We start from the raw sequence: 26,600 nt of genomic DNA, 5'->3' as shown, positions 1-26,600 counted from the left end.
TTTCTATTACATAAACATTAGAAGGGAATGAACAGGGCTAAGAAACTGAAAGCAACTTTAGTTAGCCAAAGTTGGCTCTGCTATGCTCATAGTTCTTAGAACTTTTAGAAGTCTAGAGTAATTACTGTTGTTTTGCTATAGACTTTTGATGTTGGTGACAGGCCCATATTAGGCATTCTGGGTCTAAGGTGGTTTTCTCTATGAAAAACATGAATGAGATTTTTGAAAATCGTCTCTATTGTGCCCTGTGGTAAATGAAAACGCTCTGAAGCCAAGATGTGAAATACATCGGATCCTGAGGGTCCTGGGGGGTCCTAATTAACCTCTCAGACCTCAGAACTTAATATGACATTATACTGTCCATTAAGGTAAATTAGACACTCAAATACAAATTCAGGGAAAGGTCATAGTTTAGCTGCTTCACCCATTAAATGGCAAGTTTCTGTCTTCAGTAGTCTTAACTAACTAAAAGTGCAGCACTGGTCTGCCTCAGGGTGGCAAACTGGTTCACCTAGTTGGTCCTTCATGGCCTACCAACTGTACCTGTGCTCAGAATACCTCTGAAAACTTTACAATATGCCACTGCTTTGTATTTGTACATCTGAAAACTTGTCCAGTTTCCCAAGAGACTGGAGAAAATAATGAATTTTTACTCATTTCTCAAACTGAAGACAAAAGAGGAGATGTGTAAGATCTTAATGAATGCGTGGTAAACCCCACTGCCAAACCAGAAAAGAGCATTCCCAAAAGAATAACTGTTATATCCAACATTTTGCCACCACTGAAGCTAGCATCAGGGCTGCTATGGCAAGTTAGCAACGCTGGAATGGCCAGCCAACACATGTCCCTCTGAATACCAGTGGGTATTTCACACACTGCTCGAAGCTGATTTTTTGTTCTATGTACATTTTTCTCCCAAGTATCACTGGATTCTCTGAATTATGAGGTTATGAAAGTGTCAAAATACAAATACAAGCAAGCTAACATTGTGCATTGAAATGATGTTGCATAAAGGAAGTCTACTATTAAACTTCAGCACTATTATTTACCAACATCAGCTTCTCAAACTGACAAAGCCTCCAAATGATGTCAGTTAGCTAGTTTGGGTGGGGTATTTTGGTGAAGTCAGTCTTCTGAGGTCAATTCAGTGTGTAGAAGTATGAGCCTGCATGCAGCATTAATCATTTTTCATCCCTTTTGTGACCTAATCATTCAGAAGATCTAGTCACAACTGTGTTATTGTCATCGAGGAATGTAAAGAAATAAGACCACTTGACAATGTTCAAAGGAAATATAATATAAATGTGATAACGCATTTCATCTCATGTCCTGCTGCTTTTATACAACAGTTCAGCAAAATTAAGAAAATGTAAAGCAAAGAACCCACATACATTGCATCAAGTGCGCTTTAATATTGGCAAACCCTTCTGCCAAAAAAGTAGTACCCTTTTGCATTACAGATAAACATACAGAGCAATAAAACTGTCACAATATCAGGTTCAGCTCAGCTTTTTCAATATTTACCAGATTAACCTGAATGTTGTTTCTGTAAAGCTCTTTACAGCTCATACTGTGTGCTGAATTGTATTCTGGTTCTGGCTGATTTCAGATGGTTTAGAATCTTCAAAATCTTCAGAATCTGACCAGACAGGCTGCAGGTCAAATATTATCCCTTAGAAGTTATTTAATGTGTCTATTTTCAGCTTAAGTAGAAATTTAGTAGGCACTTCTATGAATAGAGTTCAATTTGTGCCCCAATACCTTTTTAAAAGTAATAAAGTGACTGTATTTATGTATATATTTTAATTTATTTAAGCTATATTAGTTATTAGTAGTTAGCATGAAACATGTGCATCCTGTCAAGCTAACCACTCCTAAATGCTGCCTATATTAGGCTAAATTCGCAACCCTCTTACCCAGTTTTTAACCTTTAGTTACTTATAAATGAAAATGGAATGGAATGAAAATGAAATCACTTAAATGCCCAGGGCCTGCTGACGGGCCCAAAGTTTAATTACACACATCTATAACCTAACTCAGTCAGTTTGCATTGAAGTCCCTGTAGTTATTGAATAATAAGCCTTAACATGTAATAAGCCTGGGATTATAAGGGGTTAATGAAAATATTCTGATTAAAACAAGTTTTCAACGTTCACTTCTGCTCTATGTTGCATACTTTTTGTGTTTTTCACTGTATTAATATCAACTTAATGGGGAATTTGATTTCTGTGTTCAACCCTGTTACCTGGATTTAAACCTGTGAAAACAATCCTAAAACATTAAATTTAGAAGGTTATTTTAACAAGGTGTCAATATGGTGATGAGAGTCATTAGTTACTAATAAAATTGCTAATGCAAGAAAAATTGCAGGTTTTTTGCTTAGAAAGAAAAAAACTTCTAAAAGCCTTTTATAAATACAGGGATTACTTGCCAGAAAACAATTAATTAAATCAACACAGCCTTTTAAATGCCATTAATACATCTCCTTAAAAACTGGTAACAGGGTTGCGAAAAATGCAGTACATTTCAGAGTAAACAGCTCATATAGTCTTTGATTTGACTGCCTGAGGTGGGAAAATAATGTTTTCTGAAGGTTTTGCAGTGACTTTGATTAGTACTGTGTCAAAAACAGCAATGAAAAAGCACATTTTTAAAGCATTTCGAGACATAAAGTGAGCTCATGGAGAGTGCCAGTAACAGTTAGCTTCAGTGTGAGTGAGTCATTACTGAGCAGCCGGTGCTCAGTGAAATGATACAGTTATTGTGAAAAAAACTAGTGTTTTTTTAAACTGTTGTAAATGTTGTGAAAAATCTTATGTGATTACATAGTTAATTACACTCACCATTCATTTACATTTTGTACCTGCACGTCTGACATTTTATGTTTGTTTCAATGTCAAAAATATGGCAAATATATAAAAGATGTTTTTTATTTCTGCAAAAAACAAGACTGTACAAGCCACAATAAATCTTAATCTAATTCAAGTCATGATACAAAATCGTCAAACGCAAATGTGGTCAGAAATGACTAGCACAAAATACAGGCCGGCTGTGATAACTGTGATTTCTAAGGGGCAAAAGTTTTAAATTCTCTGAATTCACGAAAGCCTCATTTGCAAGATATGTAAGCATTTGCATAATTTATGGAAGTTTGTCCAGTCAAACAAAGACTGCTGCAATGGGCACCCAAATAAAACTCAGAAACAATTTTTGAGCAGAAAAATGTCACATTCAGGAACAATCAGGTCATTCTGGACCTTAAACAGCAACAGAGGAAAAATGTAGGAGAATTTATGGTGGCGTTTAGCTCTGCTTTGCCTGAAGGCCATTGTCCATGTGAGGCAGGAGTGTGTGGAACTGAGCATGCTTTGTGAGGAACAGGTGGGAGAGGGAGAGACACAGCAGGACAGAGTGGGCAGAAACGCCCACCAGACTGACCTCTACACTTACAAGAGCATAAGACTTACTGTAAGAATGTACTGCGTTTCAAACGTGGAGAAAATGATGCAATTTCAACCATCTAACACTGTTATTCCTGGTTCACATAGTGTGAAAAGTCCAATGATTAAAGTAAAACATTCTGTACACGGGCATCTTGTCCCACTATTGGGGAAAATGACCACCCTACCAAAATAAAAAAGCCCCTTGGATCCTGTATCAGTCTCACAAAGCACATGAAATTTATACACGGCTTCAGCTTCACTAAACCTAACAAATGCAATCGTGGCTAGCTTGTTTTACAATGGCGGTTAATGACTTTTTCTGATAATCCAGGTTTAGATACACAGACTGTGATTAATCCTCGTCTGCATCCACATGAAAGTTTTTTATAACAGTAGACAGAAGTATTGTCTCTACTGCCACTGTGTTAGTGATATTCTTTATATTCATGTAGCAAAATTTGTTTCCTGCAGTTAAATTGATATTTTTACATGACTGATGCTACAAATGTGACGAAGACAAAAAAAAAGTGACATAAAAAGGACCGAAGAGTGCAACCGCCATCAGACAACTGTCCCTGATTGGTCAAAAGCTGGGCCTGATTGGTCAAAGAGCTGTTTAAGATCCAAAATCCTGACCTTAACTGGCCCTGGAGCAGGTTAGGCATAATAAATTGCCAGGGTGATGTAGCTCAGTAAGTGATGTAGCTTGTGATGGTGATGTAGCTTAGCTGGCTAAGCAAGAAATCCTGCTTTGTGAGATCTCTACTGAAGAACAATATAAACAAAGCAATAATATTCAACATTTAATTGTTAAATGTAAAAAAATAAATAAATAAATAAATAAAAAACAAAATAGAAATATAATCTAAAAAATCTCTGGGCGTGGCCTAATATTCTGAATAGCAGTACATGTGATTGACAGCTTCGCCACTGAAGCAGAACCAAACACAATAGTGGGAGAGAAGCTGGAAGAAATGAGTGAAAAGGGTACCTGCACATGCAGGTGGTGTTGTAGACTCTGCTGTGCTCACTCTGTAAAAACATCCAGGTTTTATATGGAGACAACCTAAAGGAGGTCCTTACTCACTTTAGTGCACCATGTGCATTCAATGAATGTTGGCATAGCCAGGTAAGTAAACAAAATGTATGAAAGGATGGACTTGCTAGCTCAGTTGCTAGGTTAGCTTTCGCTTGGTGGTTAGTAGGGGTGCGGGAAAAAATCAATAAAGCACATTATCATGATATTTTGCATGGCAATATTGTATTGATACACGGACACAGAGTATTATATAAATACTTATATAAATGTTACATAAATACTTATATAAATGGCGTATGAATGAATCTTTTTGGTACTAGAATAATATAATTAATTGCTTTTTCATTCCACTAGATGGTAATGAGTTTTTTCTGGTGAGGTCAGCAGAGGTGATTGGTCAGTGGAGGGACAAAGGACTTGATGATGATACATGTGATTTGCAAGGAGTGTCATTTGAAAATAAAATATTCTGGGAATACTACAAACATGAGGGCTCATCACACACCACCATCCAGAGATAGCGTAAACTGACGACTGCAAATGGGGCTGAAGTTGGCTTCCTATTTGCCAGCTTCTTGTTCAAATTTTCCCGTTCCACCTTAAACGGTGCAGCAGTTACAATCTGGCACCTCAGGCACCAGAAGATGATGGTTCTACGAACTCTTTAGTGGTCACCCATAACTTCTTGTTTGAAATTTCAGCTTCTTATTCGCCGCTTTACCAGGAAATTCAAACAAAAAGCTGGTAAATAACAAGCTGACTTTGGTTTGTTGACGGCAAAGCCAAAGTTAAATCGTGTCCTTCGCAAAAATCATCTTGACAAAGCTACCTTTCAATTCTGAGTGAAATAAGAAAATAGCATAAATCATCACCTACTTCATGTGCAAAGACCTGCGTCCATACAATGTTGTGGAAAATCAAGGCTTTTGCTCAGTGAAGCTTAAACTTGAGGAATCTTTGAGTACAGCAGAAAGGATTGCATTAATGTGTGATGCATGGACGTCGAGGGCAGTGGATTCCTATGTGACTATAACAGCGCATTATCTGACAGAGGACTGGTGACTGCTGTTTCACATTCTCCAAACTAGAACAGTACACAAAAGTTACACAAGGGAAAATGCTGCAGATCTCCTGCAAAGTGTAGCACAAGAATAGGAGATTGTTGACAAATATCTGGTACTTTTATTTGCAGTTGAAATAAGGTAATAAATTGCAATATACTGCAATATGTCACAATATATTTAAAACACAATAATATTGTATCGTGACTCAAGTATCATGATAATATCGTATCATGAGGCCTTTGGCGATTCTCACCCCTAGAGCTTAGCATACTCTCAGTAAGTTTCTCCAACAAAGACACAGAGAGACCGAGCACAATTTAACTAAAACTGACATTTTTATGTTCTTATTTTCTGAAATTCATTCCCCATAAAACATAAGCCATCTCACCCAGCAGCAGAGCAGGGAGGACTGGAGGCTGATGGGATGTTTTGTGTGAAATCTGAGGTAGTCCCACTTCCTCTCATTACACATGGAAATGAAAAACAATCCCAGCAGTCTTTGGCGGAAGTGGCTGCTAAGTAGCTATTATCTGAATCTAATGACCACGGTCCAGGGCACGGACACCCTCTCCGAAATCTGATGGTGAAGCCCTGGTTGCTGTGGGAGAGCTCATGGACCAACCCGGTCTTCCCAAATTCTTTATTCCATGCATTTAAATCTAGAGTTATTGGATGCAATTGAATTAGCAGGCCTCAGGAATTAGTGCAAGTGTTCTGTTAGCCATTGATTAGCTAAAGTAATTGTTTCACTGACGCTGGGTAATTGCAGGATAGAAGTTAATGAAATACAATATAGGACTGAGATTCTGCATGTTATAACTCGCATTTATGATGCGTATAAAACGGACATCAAAATTACAATGTAGTGCTGGGAAATATATTGTCTATGCTGGTATATCAATATTTTTGATTTTAGTATATTGATAAATAATATTAATATTTGCTAAGCGCATCTGATTGTTTTGAAAGACCAATTTGCATGACATAAAACCTGCACAAACAATGGGTTAAATCAGTATTCACAAGATAACAATAAGGTTTGCATAAGGTAAATATGTTTTTATTGACATAAGGGCCCTTATTTTAATTTAAGAGACATTTGTTCCATTTATAACACTGTTATAGGCAGAGGCCTAATTAAGAACACCATATGTCAGGTTTATGAAAGATTTGCATGCCTTCAAACCAAAGTGGTATTTTCATGCATATTCTGCAAATAATGCTTCATAACTGTGTTATAAATGAAACAAATGTACTTCACTTTTGTTTAAGGGCCCTTACAATACAGTGATATTAACATCACAAAACATACTATGTTATTTAGTAAATACCGACATAAGCTTTTCATAAATACTCAAGTGTTACGTTATGTAATGCTTACGCATGTGCCATGAAGTCCTTATGTAGACAGCCTTCAAGGTTCATGTGAAACGTGCAGCCACTCAGATACCACTCCATGCTTCCTGCAGCATATTAGCTCATTCTTTATAAAAGATCAATGAGGTAAAGCCAAACAAAGCTGGCGAAATCAGAAGAGGAGCTGATGTTTACTGTGGAACAAGCTTTCAAAACAGCCAGCTGACACAATAACACCATCGATCACAATAATGGCTTTGTTTCCGTATAACGAAAAGCCTCAGCGTGTGCGTGTAAGTACAGTGCAGTGGCACGGCAAGCTGCTCCACACTGGTCTCAATCACCGTTATGGCTGTGTCTCAACAGGAGTGAATGTAAATGCTAGCCCCAGGCATGAGAGTGCAACACATTGCTGAACACGCTGCCAAAAGTTTGGGAACACACAAAAAAGCCAACTTACTGTTCTTTGTTTTATTACTCTACGCTTTTCATAACATTTTTGTACGTCTTTTGGGACCGACTGCACATACAGTTTTCGCACAGCGTTCAGTCACAAACTACTTTTTTTCCCTCATAGGAAATGATTAGCGGTATGCTGAGAAAATTCAAATCTAACTGCCACAAATAATATCACAATGGACACCTCTCACACTGCCCCTCATAGACACTACATGCATATATATATATATAAAATGTGTGTGTTTGTGTGGTGTGTACACATATACATATATATATATATATATATATATATATATATATATATATATATATATACACATATACACACACATGCATACATATTTTTTAATATATATATATTACGGGTGGAAATCTCTAGGCACCTCACGATTCGATTCGATTACGATTCAGAGGGCTGCGATGCGATTATGAAACGATTATCAATGCATCTTTTTTTCTATACCGGATTTCTATTTTCCTACTGTCTGAGGACTTGGTAGTTTTAAAGCAGAGTATTTGTAATGATCCATAATGAATTTACTTCCAATATCTTTTATTAATAAATCAAATGGAAGTGATGTGGCAATTGAAGTAGAAGACTCTCATTCACTGCTATTGTTTGGAGCACATGAGACGCTGCTGCCACTCATCTGCGATAAAATGCGCAGTTACGGTGAAATAAGATCCTGTGGCCGTGGACGTCCACGCAGCACAAGTTACAGCTATTCTACCCGTTTTCTTTAGTGATTTTATAACTTCGGTTTTGGTCTCGTTGTAGAGACAGGGAGGACGGGCGATCGCTGTGTCACTAAAATATCCATGAGACGGGACGTGTGCAACGTAGCGGGAAAGCCCTGTTTCGCAACGACTAAGAACTGCAGGTCACATAGCAACGAAGCGTTATTCGCATTTATAAGCACTGCAGTTGATTCCTGGCAAGTTAAATCTGCAACTATAGACTGTCGAACACTAAACAGTTGCGAAGCTGGAGTCGCTTCTCTTTCGAATTTTCCCGTTCCACCTTAAATGGTGCCGCATTTACATTCGGCGCCTCAGGCAGAATTTAAGGTGTAACGGGAAAAATCGAGCAAGAAGCTGGAGAATAAGAAGCGACTTCAGCGTCGGAAAACAGTCGAACGCTGAGAAACTTTTTACGAGAAACTGCTCTAGTTTTGAGGAAAAGTTCCCTCAGGGAAAGGGGAGGAAAGAGGCTATAGCTAAAGCTTAAAGCAGAGCGGAGTAATTCTGCATTTTCATTTATATTGTTTAGCCTTTACTATGACATTAACACATACTGAGACATACTGGACATAAATGTTGTGGCTCCCAAGGTGGTTTGACTTTGTTGAAAGGACAAAATGGCTCTTCTTATCATTTGGGTTGTGACTCCTGACCTGACCTGGCTTTAATACAGAGGGAGCCGGTCGGATTTCTCGCTCATCCAGTTGTGTTTTTGTTATGTGCCGTCACAGACTGTCCGGGCGCTGCACTTACCCACTTCCAAGTTCCGCCCTTTGCGTTCCGTCAACATTACGTTATAAATTAAATATTTAGAAAATCGAGTTTGTGAATCGATTCAGAATCGTTCGCGTCCGCATCGCGATGCATCTAAGAATCGATTTTTTCCCGCACCCCTAATATATATATATATATACATATATATATATATATATATATATATATATATATATATACACACACACACACATTACCTACCACCTGGTATTTTAACAGCAAAAACAAGAATTGTTTGGTTTTGTTTTCCTCTTGTAAAATTACACCAAATTTTATCTTACACAGTATTGTAACTGTTAACCAGACAGAAAGTGTATTCACAGAAAGGAAGTTTACTGCTGTTGATAAGTTGTATCATCTATCAATAGTGCTAATAAAATCATATATTGGATATAATAATAATAATAATCAGTATTGTTGTGTAATGGTATACATATATGAACAATATATTGCCCAGCACTATTTAGGAAAACATATTAAAAGCCAAGCAACACCTTAGCAGCCACCAGGAAAACCATAGCAATAATCTGGGATGCCCTAGCAACATTTTAGCAACCACCCTGGTCACCGTTAATGACCATCTGGGAAGTCATAGCAACTAGAAACACTTCGGCAACCAACTGGGATTCCATAGCAGCAGCCTAGTCGCAACTTAGCAACCACCTGGGACACCATAGCAATGATCTAACAACACCTTGGCAACCACCTGGAATACCATAACAATGCCCTAGCAACATCTAAGCAACCACCTTAGTCACCATTAGTAACTATCTGGGATATGATAGCAACAAACTAGTAACACTTTGGCAACCAGCTGGGATTCCATAGCAACGGCCTAGCAACATCTTAGCAACCACCTGGGATATCATAGCAAAACTTTAGATGACTAGCATTGCTACAGTAGTCCAGCACTGTTTGGCATTATTCTCAGCTTTTTTAGCTCTTTCTTGAGTTTTTTGCAAAGAAAAATGGCAAGAAATAAACATCTTTCTAGTTACTTTGTGAAGTTATTGTAAACTAGCGAAGACAACATGCGCATTTTGGTATTAGAACCATTTTGAAAAGCTAGGCATCCCCAAACTTTTGCAGGGTGGTGTACAGCTGAGTCATAGAGGCTTCTGCGGCTGCTCGCTGTGCCAAGTGCAGCTGAATGATGGTCAACAAGCAAGGCCTTGGCCATTTGTCTGTGTTACTGTCCCTGGAGCCCACGGGAAAACTATCTAACCCAGCTCTGCACAGGAGACGCTATTTTTACTAGCATGCTAAACTAATCCTCTCCATACTGCATTAATCCCTCAAATTACACACTAACACAGCAACAGGGAGTCGGCTTTTACCTTATAGAGTCAGTGAATTAAACAGAGCCACGAGGAAAAAAAGGAAGAAGACATTAATTTCTCACTTGGTTTAGTGGCTTATTAACAGCAGATTTATAATCTTAGCCAGCTTCTCAAAAAGCTATTCAACTGCTGAATAGATCAGGAAAGCATAACCGCACGAGTTAAGCTCAGGTGTTCATTTGTCAAGGTTGAAATACAATACAGTATGAATACAATGCAAATTCATCCAGGCAATTAATCAGTGCCTCCCAGAGTGCTGCTACTGTACAATATGCAGCAGACTCGAGGGAGCCGGAGGAAAATCAGCTGAGCAAGGTGGACTGCACCGGGTTCCTCTTAGGGGAACCGCAGAAATGGAAGAAAAACTCCATATAGAGAGGCTACAGGGGTTAGTATGGCATCTGGAAAGCTCTACGAAGATGCATACTTCTAATAATAAAAGGTTCTTGGCTTGGATGTACAGTTCTGTGGAGGTTTCGTAAACTTTATTCTCGCAAGGTCCTGGAACTAAACTTGGTTAATTATGAAATGCATCTGGATCTGAGCCACAATCAAAGCTGTAAAGTAATATACAATATAATAGTCAGTATATGTGCACATATGACTGCATTCATCAACTGAATTCTGGACTGATGCCCATTAAAACCCATTGTGCTTATCATAGAATATGCTTTGACCGTTGTGTTGGTTGGCAGCCATTGCCTACCTTTAGCCAACTACACTGTTTGGCAGAGTTGCTTATTAACAAACTAATAATCCAATCTGTTGCTGCACAGTCTCCACTTTAACGAAGAAGCTTGTGAACGCTTTATAGGTTTCAGTAGCTGTAAAATTAGCACAATTTCCATTTGTTTTGGAGCTCCCTCAGTTGATCTATGCATTTTTTCCTCAATAACACTGGAAATGATTTACCAAAGTGGAAGTGAACTGAATTTTCGTCTTTGTAGGTGAGCGTAAAAGTGTTTTTAACGTGCTTAATTGCTACTTTTTATTGTAACAGTACATAACTTTTTCATATGGAGAAAACTGCAGTTGTCCTTTTTATCTCAGCATGGCCTTCCTTGTATAGAGGTGTGAATTGTTTTCACAGCAGGGGGTTCTCACCCCTCCCTTTTTACCCCTCACTGCTCCCTAGCAGCTCAACACAGCCACAACATTTAATACACAGAGAAAAACAGTGTCCTAGTTAATCTCATAACAGAGTTACAGGGAAAACAGTTTATTTGGCTGCATCAAGGATCACACAAGCCAATTAAGAACAGGTTTTAACCCCTTACCTTTCCACATTAGTGGGAAATTTAATATGGTAAGGCAAAAATAGTGATACGGAGAAGGGACAACACAGAAAACATACTTACAGAGAGAGGGAGAGAGAAATAAAGAGAGAGAGACATTCTAATTATGAGCTGAGCTTTATGCTGAGCAATTCTACTGCTTTATTGCTAAGAGCTGTGAGGGAATGTGCAGTGAACAGTAATGCAGACTGCTTATTGTAGTGTTTTCTGCATTGTTGGCGTGAGTATTGTTCTCACAGCCGTCTGCTGGATTCAGACCCAAAAAGCTTTAGGTGGCACTGGTTAGTCTGCATGCTAACTCAGTCTAAATACAGACACATGCACTTTTAATCCTTAGAAGTCTAGAGTGACTACTGGTTTAGTATATCCAGAGTGGTCAAGTCAGTTGAAAAGATGTCTTTTCCGGACATCAGCCAACAGTCAAAATGTGGTTAAATTTATGTTTTTAGATGCCTTTTTGTGAAGCCTGTGCGACATCCTCAAGGTGGTCTACCATGGACATTTTACAGTAACGTCATATTTACAGTGCCCACCACAAAAAAAAATCTGTGTGTGCTACATTTGTTGGTACCTCTTCATTTCATACTTTGCGCAGCCTCCATCTGTAAAGATAACAGCTCAGAGTTCCTATAATGCTTAATGAGACTGGAGAACACACAGCAAGAGATCCTCTATACAGAACCTCTCCAGATCCTTTAGATTCTGAAGTTCACACCTGTGAACTCTCCTCTTCAGCATACTGCACAGGTTTTCAATGGGGTTTAGGTCAGGGGACTGGGATAGCCATGGTAAAATCTTGATTCTGTGGTCAGTGAATCATTTCGGTATTGATTTTAAGGTGTGCTTTGGATCACTGTCCTGCCGGAAGCTCCAACCACGGCCCAGCTTAAGCGTCCTGAGGCAGTCAGGTTTTGACATAATATCTGCTAGCAATTGAGGGAGTGTGTGATACCATGAATCAGAACAATCTGTCCAGGGCCTTTGGAACAAAAACAGCCCCACAACATCACATAGCTATTTCCAGACTCGAGCAGCTCAAAAATCTTTTGTTGTGCATCATTGCTGTATTCTCTTTCTCAGAGTGATGGATGACTAAAGCAATGTGTGTCGCCTCATATTTGTACCCCAGTAAAACAGGAAGTCATAGCTGAGCACTTAAGTGTTCCTAATCGCTCAAGTGAACTTTAAAATGTAAAATATGAATGGAAATATACTTCAGTCATAAGAATTTCTAGGGAAGCCAACAAATAGATTTGGAAAAAATATTTAATTCATCATAAGATATAGGTTTTTTCTTTCAATCTTTGAACTTCAAGTAAAGGTTATGTTTTTGTTAATATTTTAAATGAAGGATCAAAAGGATAAGCAATAAAGGATGTTTTTTGCAGCCAGTGTTGCTCATGTTAATCAGGGGTGCCTCTATTCATGGTGGGCACTGTATTTTTAATAGCTAGCTCAACCAATATTTCAACACACTGGTAAAAACAGATACATTGACATCATATTTTCAAACAAAATCTTACAGATCATGGATAGTGGCATGAAATTTGACTGACTGCAGCTGGTCCATGAAACCCAATGAAGTATTCTTAAACTAAGCTCTTTCTCAAACTCTATTTTGAAGAAGCCAGTCTGAGGCTGGTCATGTAGGAGCTGAGTATTGACTAAACTTCACCCTGCTGTCTCTAGAGCGCTGCAGCTGGGCTGAACTTTTACTCTTTATTACTGCCAGGGCGTCTATTAGTGAACAGGAGCTGCAGTAGATTATGATATCAGGCCCTCAGACTGGATCAATAGGAGCGTAAACTCTATATCTCTAACAGCATTCAAAAATAAAAAAAACACAGCACAGCCACCTCACCTGATACCTCTGCAAATACATGGCCAAACAGCAGAGTTTGAGAGGAAACCACACATTTAGAATGCTTCAGTAAGATTAATGACAAAAGAAAAAGATGTCTATGGTGTTGCTGTAAGTCTTTCATGACATGTAGTTGTAGCTTTATAAAGTTTAGTACAGCTTTTCTTTAGCTATGTTCAAATCACATGATTTATTGCTCAATTCCGATTTTATGTTCTCAGGACTGAGTATCGTCATCCTGTACAAAGGTAGTAACTGTGTTCAAGCCAGTATGATACCTGCTTTACAAGTTTATACACTGTTTCGTGTTAAATTCTGTCAAGATATTCGCAGCACAGAGAGATTATACTGAATCAAACACCTTATTGTACTGTAATATTACTGTAACAGTATTACACTATTCTAATAATATAACCCCATTTCCAAAAATGTTGGGATGCTGTGCAGAATGTAAAAAAAAATAGAATGCAAATGATATGCAAATCATGTTAACCATATTTTAAAGGAAAACACTACATATCAAATGTTAAAACTGAATTTTTGAAAAATATATGCCCATTTTGAATTTGATGCCAACAACATGTTCCAAAAAAGTTGGGACGGGGGCATGTTTACCACTGTGTTTTATCACCTCTTCTTCTAACAACACTCTGTAAGCGAGACCAATTTCTGCAGTTTTGAAAGTGAAATGTTTTTCCATTCTTCCTTGATATAGGATTTCAGCCGCTCAACAGTTCAGGGTCTCTTTTGTCGTATTTTTCATTTCATAACCTTCCAAATGTTTGGTGACAGGTCTGGACTGCAGGCAGGCCAGTTTAGCGCCCGGACTCTTTTAATACAGAGCAATGCTGTTGTAATACATGTAGAATGTGGTTTGACATTGTCTTGCTGAAATAATCAAGGCCTTCCCTAAAAAAGACGTCTGGATGGCAGCATATGTTGCCAAAACATATATCATTCCGCATTAATGGTGCCTTCACAGGTGTGCACGTCACCCAGGCCATGTGCACTAATGCACCCCGTACCATCATGAATACTGGCTTTTGAACTGTGCCATGATAACAAGCTGAGTGGTCCTTAGCCTGGAGGACACAGCGTCCATGATCTCCAAAAAGAATTTCAAATGTTGATTTGTCAGACCACAGGACACTTCTCCACTTCCCCTCAGTCCATTTTAAATAAGCTCGGGCCCATAGAAGGTGGCAGCGTTTCTGGATCCTGTTTATATACGGTTTGTTCTTTGAGCTTTAGAGTTTTAACTTGCATTTGTGGATGATTTGATGAACTGTGTTCACAGACAGTGGTTTTTTAGAAGTGTTTCTGAGCTCATGCAGTGATTTCCACTGCAGAATCATGTCTGTTTTTAATGCAGTGCCGTCTGAAGGCCCAAAGATCATGGCAAGCAAATACTGGCTTTTCCCTTGTATACAGAGCTTTTGTCCAGATTCTCTGAATCTTTTAATGTTATTATGTGCCACAGATGATGAAAAGCAAAAGTTCTATGCAATTTTACATTGAGAAACATTTTTCTTGAATTGTTGCACTATTTGCTCATGCAGTCTTTCACAGAGTGGTGAATCTCTCCTCATCTTTACTTCTGAAAGACTCAGCCTCTCTGGGATGCTCTTTTATACCCAATCATGTTACTGATTATGTTACTTGTACTATTTTCAATTAAACATATGGTTTAAATGATTTGCACATCATTGCATTTTGTTTTTATTTGCATTTCGCACAGCATCCCAACTTTTTTGGAAAAGGGGTTGTACATAAAAACATACTGTATCATAAGCTTTATAACAGAGCTAGGTGCCAAAAGCAGAGTTCTCAGAGTTCATTCTTTGTTTACATGCTGCAAATAAGCACCTGCAGTGTGAGAGCTTAAAGGGATTTCTGTTTTATTGTGTATTTTGTGGAAAAGAGAGTGCATCTTAACCAACCCCAGAGAAAAGCCAAACAATGATATCATGATAAAATTAGCCTTATTGATGATGTGGACCTATACAAATTTCCCAACAGAGAGTGGAGTAATGATATGGATATGCTAACATTACCTCTTCTTTCATTCACTGACTTTTCCTAGCTGGTGTTTGGCTTAAGTGCCTGTTTTTTTTTTAGTCTTTCAGAAGTTTCAAGACACTTTAAGCCATTGTACTGTTTACAGACTGATATTGTGCTCAGCCACTAAGTTACCGGCATATTTCACTCAAATATAGGCATATTTAACCAGAGAGGATTCATACAACCTTTAATTTAACTTAGTTACCGTCATATTTCACTGAGACATAGGCTTATAAGAGAGGGTACATAAAATGTCTGATTTAACTCAGCTACTGACTTATTTCACTCAGACATAGGCATATTTAACCAGAGCGGATTCATACAACCTTTATTTTAAAGGTAACACTTACTCTAGGGTACTGTTCATAAGGCTACATAAGCCTTACATAACAACAGATATAACCCTATATAAATGTTTATAAAGGTTTATTCCAATAAGCATCATCTGTAACCTTAATAGCGAGTGTTGCCTATTTGGAATAAGCATTTGTCAACATTTATGTAGGGTTATATCAGTGGTCATGAAAAGCTTATGTAGGTGTCATGTAGCCTTTTGAACAGTACCTTACAGTAAAGTGTTACTGACTTCACTCGGCTACTAGTATATTTCACTCAGCCACATATTCCACTGTAGGTAGCCTTTTAGCAAACACTGCTTGCCTGGCTAGTTACCAAACTAATGACACTTTCATGTAGTGAAATATAATAAGCTTAACACTGCAAGCCTAAGCTTTCAATGAGTGCATTTACATGCCCTTAACAATCTGATAACTGCAAAAATCTGTTCAATGTCTTTACATGCACTTGGGTAAACAGATGGAAAACTCTGGGTCTATATGAACCAGACAGTAATCGGATTTCTGCTTTCCACCCACCAATAAACTCACAGAAGAAGATGTAAATGTAACATAAAACTCAAATGTCATCCTGTAGCAATTTTTTTTAACATCAAGTCAGTTTAGTGGAAAATATGAATATACATTCTCTAAAAGATGAAGAACCTTTAAATTATTTTTTATTAAGCATGTATTTGGTTTCAGCTTCAATCCAAAAGTGTTTTGTTGCCATCTTGCAGGAGCTGTGTTAAACGCTGCCTGCTGTTTTTGCACTTGTACAGAGTTAGAAAAACTAAAGATATTAATCCAATCTAGGAAACTGGAGCATGCTGTTTACATGACCACTTAAATAATCACATAATCAACTCCTGAAATCCAATTATTATTGGATTATTAAGTCCATGTAAATGAATTCACTGAAGAGGAAATCAATCAAATGTCTTTAAGAGAAACAGATAAACGTTACTAGCCCAGTCACAGCATAACTTATGTCACCTCATACCTTTTAGCTGAATGTTCTGAGAGGTAAATGTCAGGTTTGTTGATCAGGCAACATCAAGGAAAGCAGAGTTGAACGAGCCTAGCTCAACTAACCCTGCCACAATGGCAGATCACCCATAAGACACTGCGTTAACACATCACATTCCCAAGCCCTATAACATACTAGCTTACCAAGCTCAGTATGAACATAAAATAAAGGGTGACACTTTACTTGAAGGGTGTCTACATAACACATTCATAACATCTTATATAAACACTTTATAACATGTTACTGAATGCTTAAATCAACATTCATAAATTCATATTTTACATGATATTATTATGGACTACTATGTAATTTTACTGAGAGTGATTTTTCAAAATAAAAGTCCCCATTTTTTATTTTAAAAGTATAGTATTTTCAGCAAAATGCCTAATTTCTGGACAGCCAAAATAAAAATGAATTCGCTTAATCTTTTGATTTTTTTTAAGCACTTGTTGCTCTACATGCCACTTTACTATATGGACAGTAAATTACTCATAAATATGCCAGGAACAATCATTCAACTGAATGTTAGCGTAGTGTTGGGATTCACTGCATGAAGGAATTTTACAGGGTGATCATACTCACCCATTCCTTTTAGATGCTGGAGAGCCACATGAATGTAAGTAGACTACTTTGCGCTGCAATTTAAAGATCCAAATAATATGCATTTCAGTCTGGTTAACTTTTATCACAAACACACACATTTTCTTAGCCACTTACCCTCCTGGGTCCAGAAATTAGATGTTTCACTGAAAATAATATAGTTTTTCAAAATAAAAAATGAAAAATTTCTCTCAGTTAAATGACATAGTAGTCCATATTAATATCATGTAAAACATGTATACTTCATGAATGTTGATTCAGACATTCATGAACATGTTATGAAGCTTTTTTGTAAGATGTTATGAACATGTTATGTAGATACCCTTCAAGTAAAGTGTTACCTAATAAAGCACAGGCTATGTCTTGTCTTAAATAAGTGAAAGGTGGTGTTCTAGAGTGCTGTACATGAACAGAGCAGATATTGAAATGTGTGCAGTCTGATTCTGCTGTGTTTTACTTCATTCCTCACACATCATCACTACTGAAAGCTCTGCTATGTGAGAAAATCAATACAATAAGAGCAGCTTTTTTAAGCCATTTCTTCCTCAGGGTCTCTCTGTGGCATAAGTGCGTCATTACCGATGTCACATGAACGCTGCTTTGATCAGGACATGATGTGATTGGATTTCACAACGAGAAGCTACATTTCTGATTCCACTACACAGGCCCAATGCAATTTCTGTTCAGAATACCATCTTCAGAGGTCTAGAGAGGAGTCTAAATGTACACAGCAGCTCCAGCGCTCAGTCCCCAGAGCCTGAAAAACACAGCTCTTTAAAAACACGAACCTACATCCGCTCAAACACTGGAGAGAGAGAAAAAAAGAAAAAAACCAAAAAGACCCGAGGTCAATCTAAATTGGCGCTCTCTCCTTAAAACAGATTATCCGAACATTTTCCCTTTTTACAGAGTTGCCTAAGGCAGGATTTGTTGAAACCATAAAAAAGCCCCCCCAAAAAACCTCATCCAAGTCTTGCTGCTGCTGGAGGACTGGGGGATTTGGTAAAGACAGAGAAACGGATTGGTTTGGAGGGGAAATTCTGGGTTCATCTTTGTGCTGCAGGTTCTCTCTGAGCGCGCTCAAACAAAAAGCTGTAGCTTCGCCACCTCCATGGGGGGTCGATACTCTTTAGTTAGTCCCCCCAAGCCCCCCGCCCCGATCTCCTAGCCCATCCACAGCTTCAAAGGAGTCCCGGGAAAAAGCTCAAACAAATTCCCAAAAACGTGTTCGCATGGTTACTCACCGGGTTACAAGATGCTTAACTCAGTGGGGGGGATTCACCACAAACGTGCCACATTACAGCCGTACAAGAACAGCAGCTACTGACAAACTGAAATACATTTATTAAGAAAGAAGAAACTGACAGGTCTAACATATTTGATGTTCAAGTTGTACGAACATTTTCTGGACTGTTAAAGGTTAAAAAAGTGACTATTTCTCCTTTAAAAGTGTGATTTTTCAAAACTATATTAAAACTATATGTAAAAAAAAATAAAACAAACTTCCACATAAGCCACATTTAATGTTTGTGATTAAATTCTTGGCATTGTACAGATGTTTAGATTTGACTAATATTTCAAACTGATATTTGATGAGGTATTTATTGAATTTTGGAGGAGCAGAATGTTCAGGTGACACTGGGTTACTGCACTGTAATATCTGCATTTTATTCATTTTACTGCATTTGTAACCCTCTACAAATACATGTTACATCTCTCTGTAATTCTAATCCTTTCTGCTTCACATTACATCCGAAAGTCAACTAATTGTAGGTGTGTATTCTGAATTTATGGTGTAGACAAAGCAGCTGGAATTAGTGTTGAGTATACAACTAGAAAACATTAACAAACAAGGTACAGGGGAGTGATTAATGGGGGGGGCTGAATATTTCCAAAGTACAATCATAGGATGGAGATTCTGTGACAATATATAGACAATGACAACAAGTTGTTTATTACTACTACTACTATTATTATTATTATTATTATTATTATTATTATTATCCTTTTAGAGCACTAGATTATAACGCCTCACGTCCACTTACACTTTATCTCACCGCACTAGATCTCTCTGCTCGCTGTTGTTGGGCTTTTCTATGTCATTATGGAAAAAAAGGAACCATATGGAACATATCTGGGGCAGTAAACAATCTGATATCTGATATATACACACATATCTCTCGTATATGCTTTCTGTCTGATAGATATCTGACGCATAGATCATACATGTATGTCTAATACAAACACTGGAATATTTAAATGAAATACATCAGCAACATACATGCAATAAAAAACCTTACCATTGTATAACACGAAGCTCACATATATGACTAATATATGCCATCAATATAGAAATAATGTTTTCTATTACATATTGTTAAATATGTGTGTTGCACACAAATGTTTATATAAGTTGATATGACTGAATTATATGTCCCATATTTGAAAATGGCCAACTTCAACTTCAAATAAGTTGCTATGTATGTCACATATATGTCCAAGTTGGATATAAGGGAAATCCAGATATGCTAATATACGTCACTTATTTGAAATCCACATACTGCCACATATCAGATTTCTGTATGGGCAGTATCAGCAAGATTCAAACTAAGGCAAAACCTTAGACCGCTGTGCAAATATTTGACTGCAATACAGACTTTACAGTTTTAACACAATCATAGTTAAAATAACAAAAAAAAAACATGTAAATGTATCCAAACCTTACCTTTTGTGTTATAACACAAGAATATGGGGGTTTCCCTGCAATAGACTTCTAAATGGTTTGCTATGTGGGCATTAAGCTTATTCACTGTGACCCATATAGTACATAATTGGAGGCCTGTTGTGTGAAAATGGCTAATAATTGTGTTATTAGTTGGAATAAGGGAATTTGTTGGAATACTTCAATATGTGAACTACAAAGACCTCAGTATGTGTTCCATATTCTAAAGTGCAGTTTTAACCCCTGAACTTCTGTGTAACACATACTGGCATCTTTTTTGCCAAACAATATACTATAAATAGGTACTGAATTGGGATTGAATATGTGTTGAATGTTATTTATTGTTTACGCATTGAATACGCAAACCATCTTGCTGAAAACAGACATCTTATTATGTACTAAACAGATCAGAATGAATAAAGTGTAATGCACAGTGAATAAATTATTTACAACTGTATAATTTGGGCAAATAACAAGACCTTAATAAACTCCCAATATGTGCTCACTAAATAAAAACTGTAAAGTTAAACTGTTGGATTTTATATTTCAGGGCATGATGCATGAGAAGAGAATGATTCAGAAGAGCTATGTTTCTATGATAAACAAGCGTGTTTCGTGTGTTCGTGTGCTGGCCATGTGAATGCTCATTATGACTTGGCTTTGTTTGCTCCTAACCTTTAGAGCGCTGTACTGGAACATAAACTCTGGTGCTCGACTCTGCAGCTTTAGTTAATAACAAAACGTTATTTCTTCATTTTTATGGATCACTCTCCTGAACTGGTCCAAAGTCACATAGTGTACTATATAGGGAGCCATTTGAGATTCAGCCTCAGGATTTTCAAAGGTATGATCTTATAAATGTTTAATATTGCTTATCAATGGGGTGCAGTTGTTAATATTTTCTAGTTGTGTACTCAACACTAATTCTAGCTGTTTGTGTACATCGTAAATCCAGAATACAGGCGTTGCAGTTTTCAGCACTTTACCTGCTTGTTTTATGTTAAAGGATGTTAAATACTGCATTTAAAAGAAAATTGTATCCATTACACGGCTTTGCTTAACTCTGAAACATGAAATGACCATTGGAGTTTTCGGCTTTTGCCAAAAAACAGAATTTAATTAAAAAGTAAACAATTTTGTAAGTTACATGTATTTTGTTGAGATATTTTTACTTAAATGATTAAAATAGATTTCTGTTTTTTCAAATGAACTCTTCAAATTTTTCAGTTGTGGCATTTTTAGCTACTTATGAGCAGAACGCAAATACGTTAATCAGTACATGACTAACAAACACAGCTTTGAACAGTTGTCCACACACATATCTTCATAATTTTCATTAAAACACAAAAAAGTTACTTAATTGCAAGAAATATGGGTTTTGGTAGTGACAATTCTTAATGTAACACACTGATGTTCAGATTTTGGGACACATTTACTTCAATTGGATCTAACTACATCATCATGAGGCCATGAGGGACAGGGATGCAGTCTAACGTCCGGCTCTAAAATGCAGAGGTTGGAAAATGGTCATGTAGAACTGCTTCTGCTACGCAGAAACGTCTCTGTAACATTCATGTAGCATAGCATTTATCTGACCTTTTTCTGCTTTAAACTCTTCTCTCTCTGATCTCTAATGACAGTGAAGTCTTACAAGGGATTCAGGAAAAGAGAGCAAGAGAGTGGAGTGGTCTTCCTACCTGGATCAGTGAGAGGTCCTCCAGACGCAGCCGGAAGAGATGATTTCTGGAAGAGTTAGAGAGATAGAGAGCGAGAGAGAGAGAGAGAGAGAGAGAGAGAGAGAGAGAGAGAGAGATGATAAATGTGTGATATAGCTGACTAAGTATAAAGAGCTGTTCCAGTGAGGGTCACAAGGCTCTACGAAGGTGAGTGGTCATTTCTGAAGGTTTTACCCGTCTAGAAAATTAACACTCATGGTCTGGACAATAGACTCTTTTAAATCAGAGGTGAATAGCTGTGTTTCTAAAGTCATATTTATATTATGATACTCAAAATAAACTGTGAAAATTTTTAATTTTGCTAACAGCAAGTTCAAGGGGAATTCCGCCAAAGTTTCAAAAATTCATAAGGCATAATTAAATGGTTAAGATGTAAACAAAGTCAGTCAGAGTGGTTTGGTGTGAAATGCTCTGTTGTAGAGAAACGTATGTCATGCTGTTCACAGTGGTGGTAGGAACCAGACAGCAAAATTGCCCCCAAAGAAAACTTATTTTTTCAGATTTATCATTATTTTACCATCGTCAACAATGCATATATAAACTCAGAAGACACATGTAGGTTCACTGGTGTTTTTGCGTAGTTAATAGAACACATATGTGTGTTGTAAACATTGCGACCCCTGGTTCCTATCACCACCACTGTAAGGAAATCTGAGTTGATAAATTTCTCTACAATTAATCATTTCACATCAAACCACTCTGGATGACTTTGTTTACATCTAAACCACTGGCTTATACAGACTTAAAAAAAAAGGTGGAATTTCCTTTTAACAAAACAGCAACCGCTGTCTAAAGTGGCTGCCCCCAACATTCAGCTACAAGTTTTATTCAATTTGTAGCTCACAGTAAGTCAAAGTCATACTGTGCTCTAAACCACGTTGAAATGTCTGTATGACTTTACTGAAGACCTGAATGTGGTTTGATCAGGTTAAGAAAAGTTCTGGTGGTGTGTTAACAGGAAAGATTTCGGTGACTATTGACTACTAGTGTTTGTTAGCACCATTAGCTCCAGTAAACTAAAGAAGAAAAATTTGGACACCAAACATACCTGGGCTGATCGATTACAGCTGGAGTAAGTGTAAAATAGTGTAAAATTGATTTTTTACACCATACCTAACCCCTTAAGATCCCAGGCTTATTACATACTAAGGCTTATTAATCAGTAACTTCAGGGACTTCAGTGCAAGCTGACTGAGCTATTTAGGTTATAGGACTGTGTCATAAAACTTTGGGCCCTGGCCATTTAAGGGGTTAAATCGAGAGTGGGGCTAAAACCAGTTCAGCAGTTTGTGTACTGTTACAGCTGTGGATGGTTTGCACTGGCTTTGTTCTGTTACTTATTCCTAATCGGTGTTCTTTCATTTGTTATACAACTGTACTCTAATTACTGCCTACAAAGTGAGATGTAGCCTACATGAGCCCTGACAGGCTTGTCTATGCTAGAACCATCAACCCAACTGAACACGGCTGATTCTAACTTAAATTTATATGCAGTATAGAATGATGTTTAGTCTGCATTTACGAGTGTGGCCAGTCTCAGAGTGTCCACTGTAACTCAGCAGCCCGAGGTGAGGTATGCTGCTGCTTTGTTAAAGCCTTTTTACTGGAATTCTCCTTCAGTCCACCACACAGTCAGCCTCAGTCCACGTCTGCTGACCAAATAAGAATCCAGAAGCCTTCAGGCCTTTTTCACAAGCTTGGACCATTTCCCACAGCTGAAGGGTGCTTTGAGTTAATTAAACTGTAAAATTCAGGCATAGAGCATAAGCTATAAAACTGCTTTAATCATGATGAAAATAAACAAACTAGCCTGTTTGGGGTGTAAAACTCTTTTCTTCTTGAGAGGATAAATCTTAAAAAGATTTAAACCAGTAAACCAATCGGCTAGAGTTGTTACTGACACTGGCCTAAAGGGGAGAGCGAGGCACAAACGGATAAGCGATAAAATGTAACATGGATATTTATGTAGTTAAACACATTCAAGTAGAACGCGCTTTTAGTCATTTTCCGGTATCCCAATAATGACATCATCTGTGAATTTTGACAGCAATTTGACAGATCCATCTTCAGATTCACCCTCAAGACTGTTTATAGCATTAAAGTAACTTTTTCCTGTATACATATACTTTGATTACTGAGTTGTTTGTTTAAGCCACAAAATCAATACATTATTTTATTTGGCATCTTGGTGACTGTAATAAAGCACCATTTTAAAGTATATAAATAACGCACAGTGAGAGCTAGCAAGGCTAATGTACAGCCTCTACATGGTGGGGTTAGTTTAACACACTGTTACAACCAAGACCCCTAAAGTAAACAATTGTATACCTCTATACCCACCCGTACAAATTCAAAACAGTTCAGTTTTTGGAAGCTTTCATGCACACATTCATCAAAAACATACTAGAAATGCCTTGTAAACATAATACATTTCATTTTCAATGTGCTGATATTTGCTGTTGTACTTTGTGGTCAAACACACGTTTTCCATATCTGTCACATCTGTCTCTTTTCATTAATCATATTCATTTTGATGCATATGTTTTTATGTACTCAGGTTAGAAAGTTCATCTGCTTCAAACAAATGAAAAGAGTACTGGATTAATTGTATTTCTCATTGATTTGCCAGTCTTTTTAATAACTGTTACAACGAGCCATAAACAGTAGGTACTAGAAACATGTTTATGTTCTCATTTGTAGCAGAGATGTGGAGTTCATTTAAAAAAAAATAAAGTTTTACCAAATTATTCACCAAGAACTTAAATGGGCCAAGTTGTGCCCTGCTCTCCCCTGCTGTGTAAATATAGTCGCATAATTACATATTTCATTACATAAGTAAGGAATACCATTTACATTCAGTATCAATAGGTCCAGGACATTCTTCTGTGTCAGTATCAAAAACAATGTAAAGAATTTCTGCAAACAAGACTGTACATACAACAATATGCAAATATCTTCAGCAACTTTAAACCATAATAAATTATCTCCCTTTGTGCTTACAAACACAAATGTGGTATGAAGTGTATGCTTAGAATCTGCACTTTCCTCATAATTTCTTCATTTGTTTCAATGAGTTATGAGTGAAGAGTAATTTATATTATGCTTTTGTTATCACTGGCTATAAGTGTGATTTCTGTAGTGTTGGTTAGCTAAGACATGTTTTGAGTCCACATTTTTTAAGTTTAGCAAAGGAGGAATCTGATCCAACATCAGTCTTGCTCTGTGAACATCAGCCCTGGTGTTGCTTGAATCGGCCATCCGTAGCAGTGAAGTTTTGTTCATTTTTATAGCTCACAGTAAGTCATACCATCCTCTAGTCCACTTCTACATGACCTTTTTGCAGGTTGAGAGAAGTTTTGGGGTTGTATTTTTACAGAAACAACTTGGGCTATTTGGGTGAGTATCGAATTCTAGTGTTTATTAGCAATGTTAGCTTTGTTGTAGCTCCAGTTATAAACTAAAGAAGCTAAATTTGGACTCCAAATATGTCTTGGGTGATCAGCTGTTTTTGTGCAATTTTCTGGCAAACAATTTATTTAATGTACATGTAAAAGCTTGAAACAGGTAAAACAGAAAACAGCCTTTGAATTATTTCGATTGATGTTACCTCTGCATGTACAAGCTCAATAATGGCTTGTATTACATGATGATGCAGCCATGAAGAGTGTTTTCCAGCTCAGGCTGCTGTGATTAAGGCCCATTTACTGTATCGACACGTCTATTGATTGTCTTCTACAGCATTACTACAACAAACTCCCTGAGTCCACCAGCCATCAATACCACTCTGACACAGGCTTTCAGCACATTTACTCATTCTATACACAACTAATGTATTGGCAGCAGAGCACAGTAAATAGCTGAGGACTGTGTGGTAAGTAACTACACTTTAGCTCACATTTCATCAGTAGAGAACTAACATGGCATTCTAGACCTTCAGAGAAGGTCTAATGATTTCCAGGAAGTAAATAATATGTATGTTTTGTCATTTGTAGTTCATATAAGTCATGATGCTTGTATTGTAACACTGCAAGTATTGTAGTAATGCTCTTATTTCATTTTTGATTTCTGGTTGGAAAGCAAAAAGCTTAAATTTTTGAAATAACCGATAAAAAAATTATCCATTCAGATAGTATTAAGGTAGACAGCCAAGCGAGCTCTCCCATTGGTTAACACTTCAGGAGCAGGATACATCACTGACTGTGAATAGGGGAAATTGTCTAACCAGGTTTCAGCTAGCTGTTAGGAATGGGAAACAGCGGCGACAGCTCTGTGCTGGGACTTCTTACTGAAAGAGTCACTGTGAAACTGACACATACAAGATGAAATATATGTTAATGTCTGTAACAAGCTTCTTATAAATCAGATGGAATGTTTTTACAAGCTTCAAATGTCTGTGTCATCTAGAACGCCCAAAAACATTCATGTGCACCACTGTTAACTTAGCGCTAACATACTGTTAGAAACCCACAAGGTGGTTAGCAAAAGTCAGAATTATTATAGAATTGTCATATCATAGAATTATCATAGAAATTGATATTTATGGCCTGCACTAAATGCTTAGCTCTACAGTCACAGTTTACACTGCATCAGTATAAATCTGAAGGTTTTAATTCATTTACAATAACTGATACATAATATATTAGCATTTTAGGTAACACTTTATTTAAAGGGTATCTACATCAGGACTTCATAACACAAGCACTGAATAGCATTTAACAAGTACTTCATTATCCATTCACTTCAG

General features: G+C 37.4%; 1 protein-coding gene across 1 annotated transcript in view; it reads right to left on the bottom strand.

Moving 5' to 3' along the window:
• sema5a (sema domain, seven thrombospondin repeats (type 1 and type 1-like), transmembrane domain (TM) and short cytoplasmic domain, (semaphorin) 5A) overlaps positions 1–26,600 on the bottom strand; it is a 238,508-nt gene that overhangs the window by 116,648 nt on the left and 95,260 nt on the right. Inside the window, exon 4 of the mRNA XM_036558268.1 lies at positions 21,818–21,863. Within this exon, the coding sequence (XP_036414161.1) occupies positions 21,818–21,863 (46 nt within the window). The remainder of the gene's footprint in view (positions 1–21,817; positions 21,864–26,600) is intronic.

The sequence above is a fragment of the Colossoma macropomum genome, unplaced genomic scaffold (assembly GCF_904425465.1).
Source record: "Colossoma macropomum unplaced genomic scaffold, Colossoma_macropomum, whole genome shotgun sequence".
NCBI classification, from domain to species: Eukaryota; Metazoa; Chordata; class Actinopteri; order Characiformes; family Serrasalmidae; genus Colossoma; species Colossoma macropomum.
This window is presented reverse-complemented; position numbering and strand designations above follow the sequence as displayed.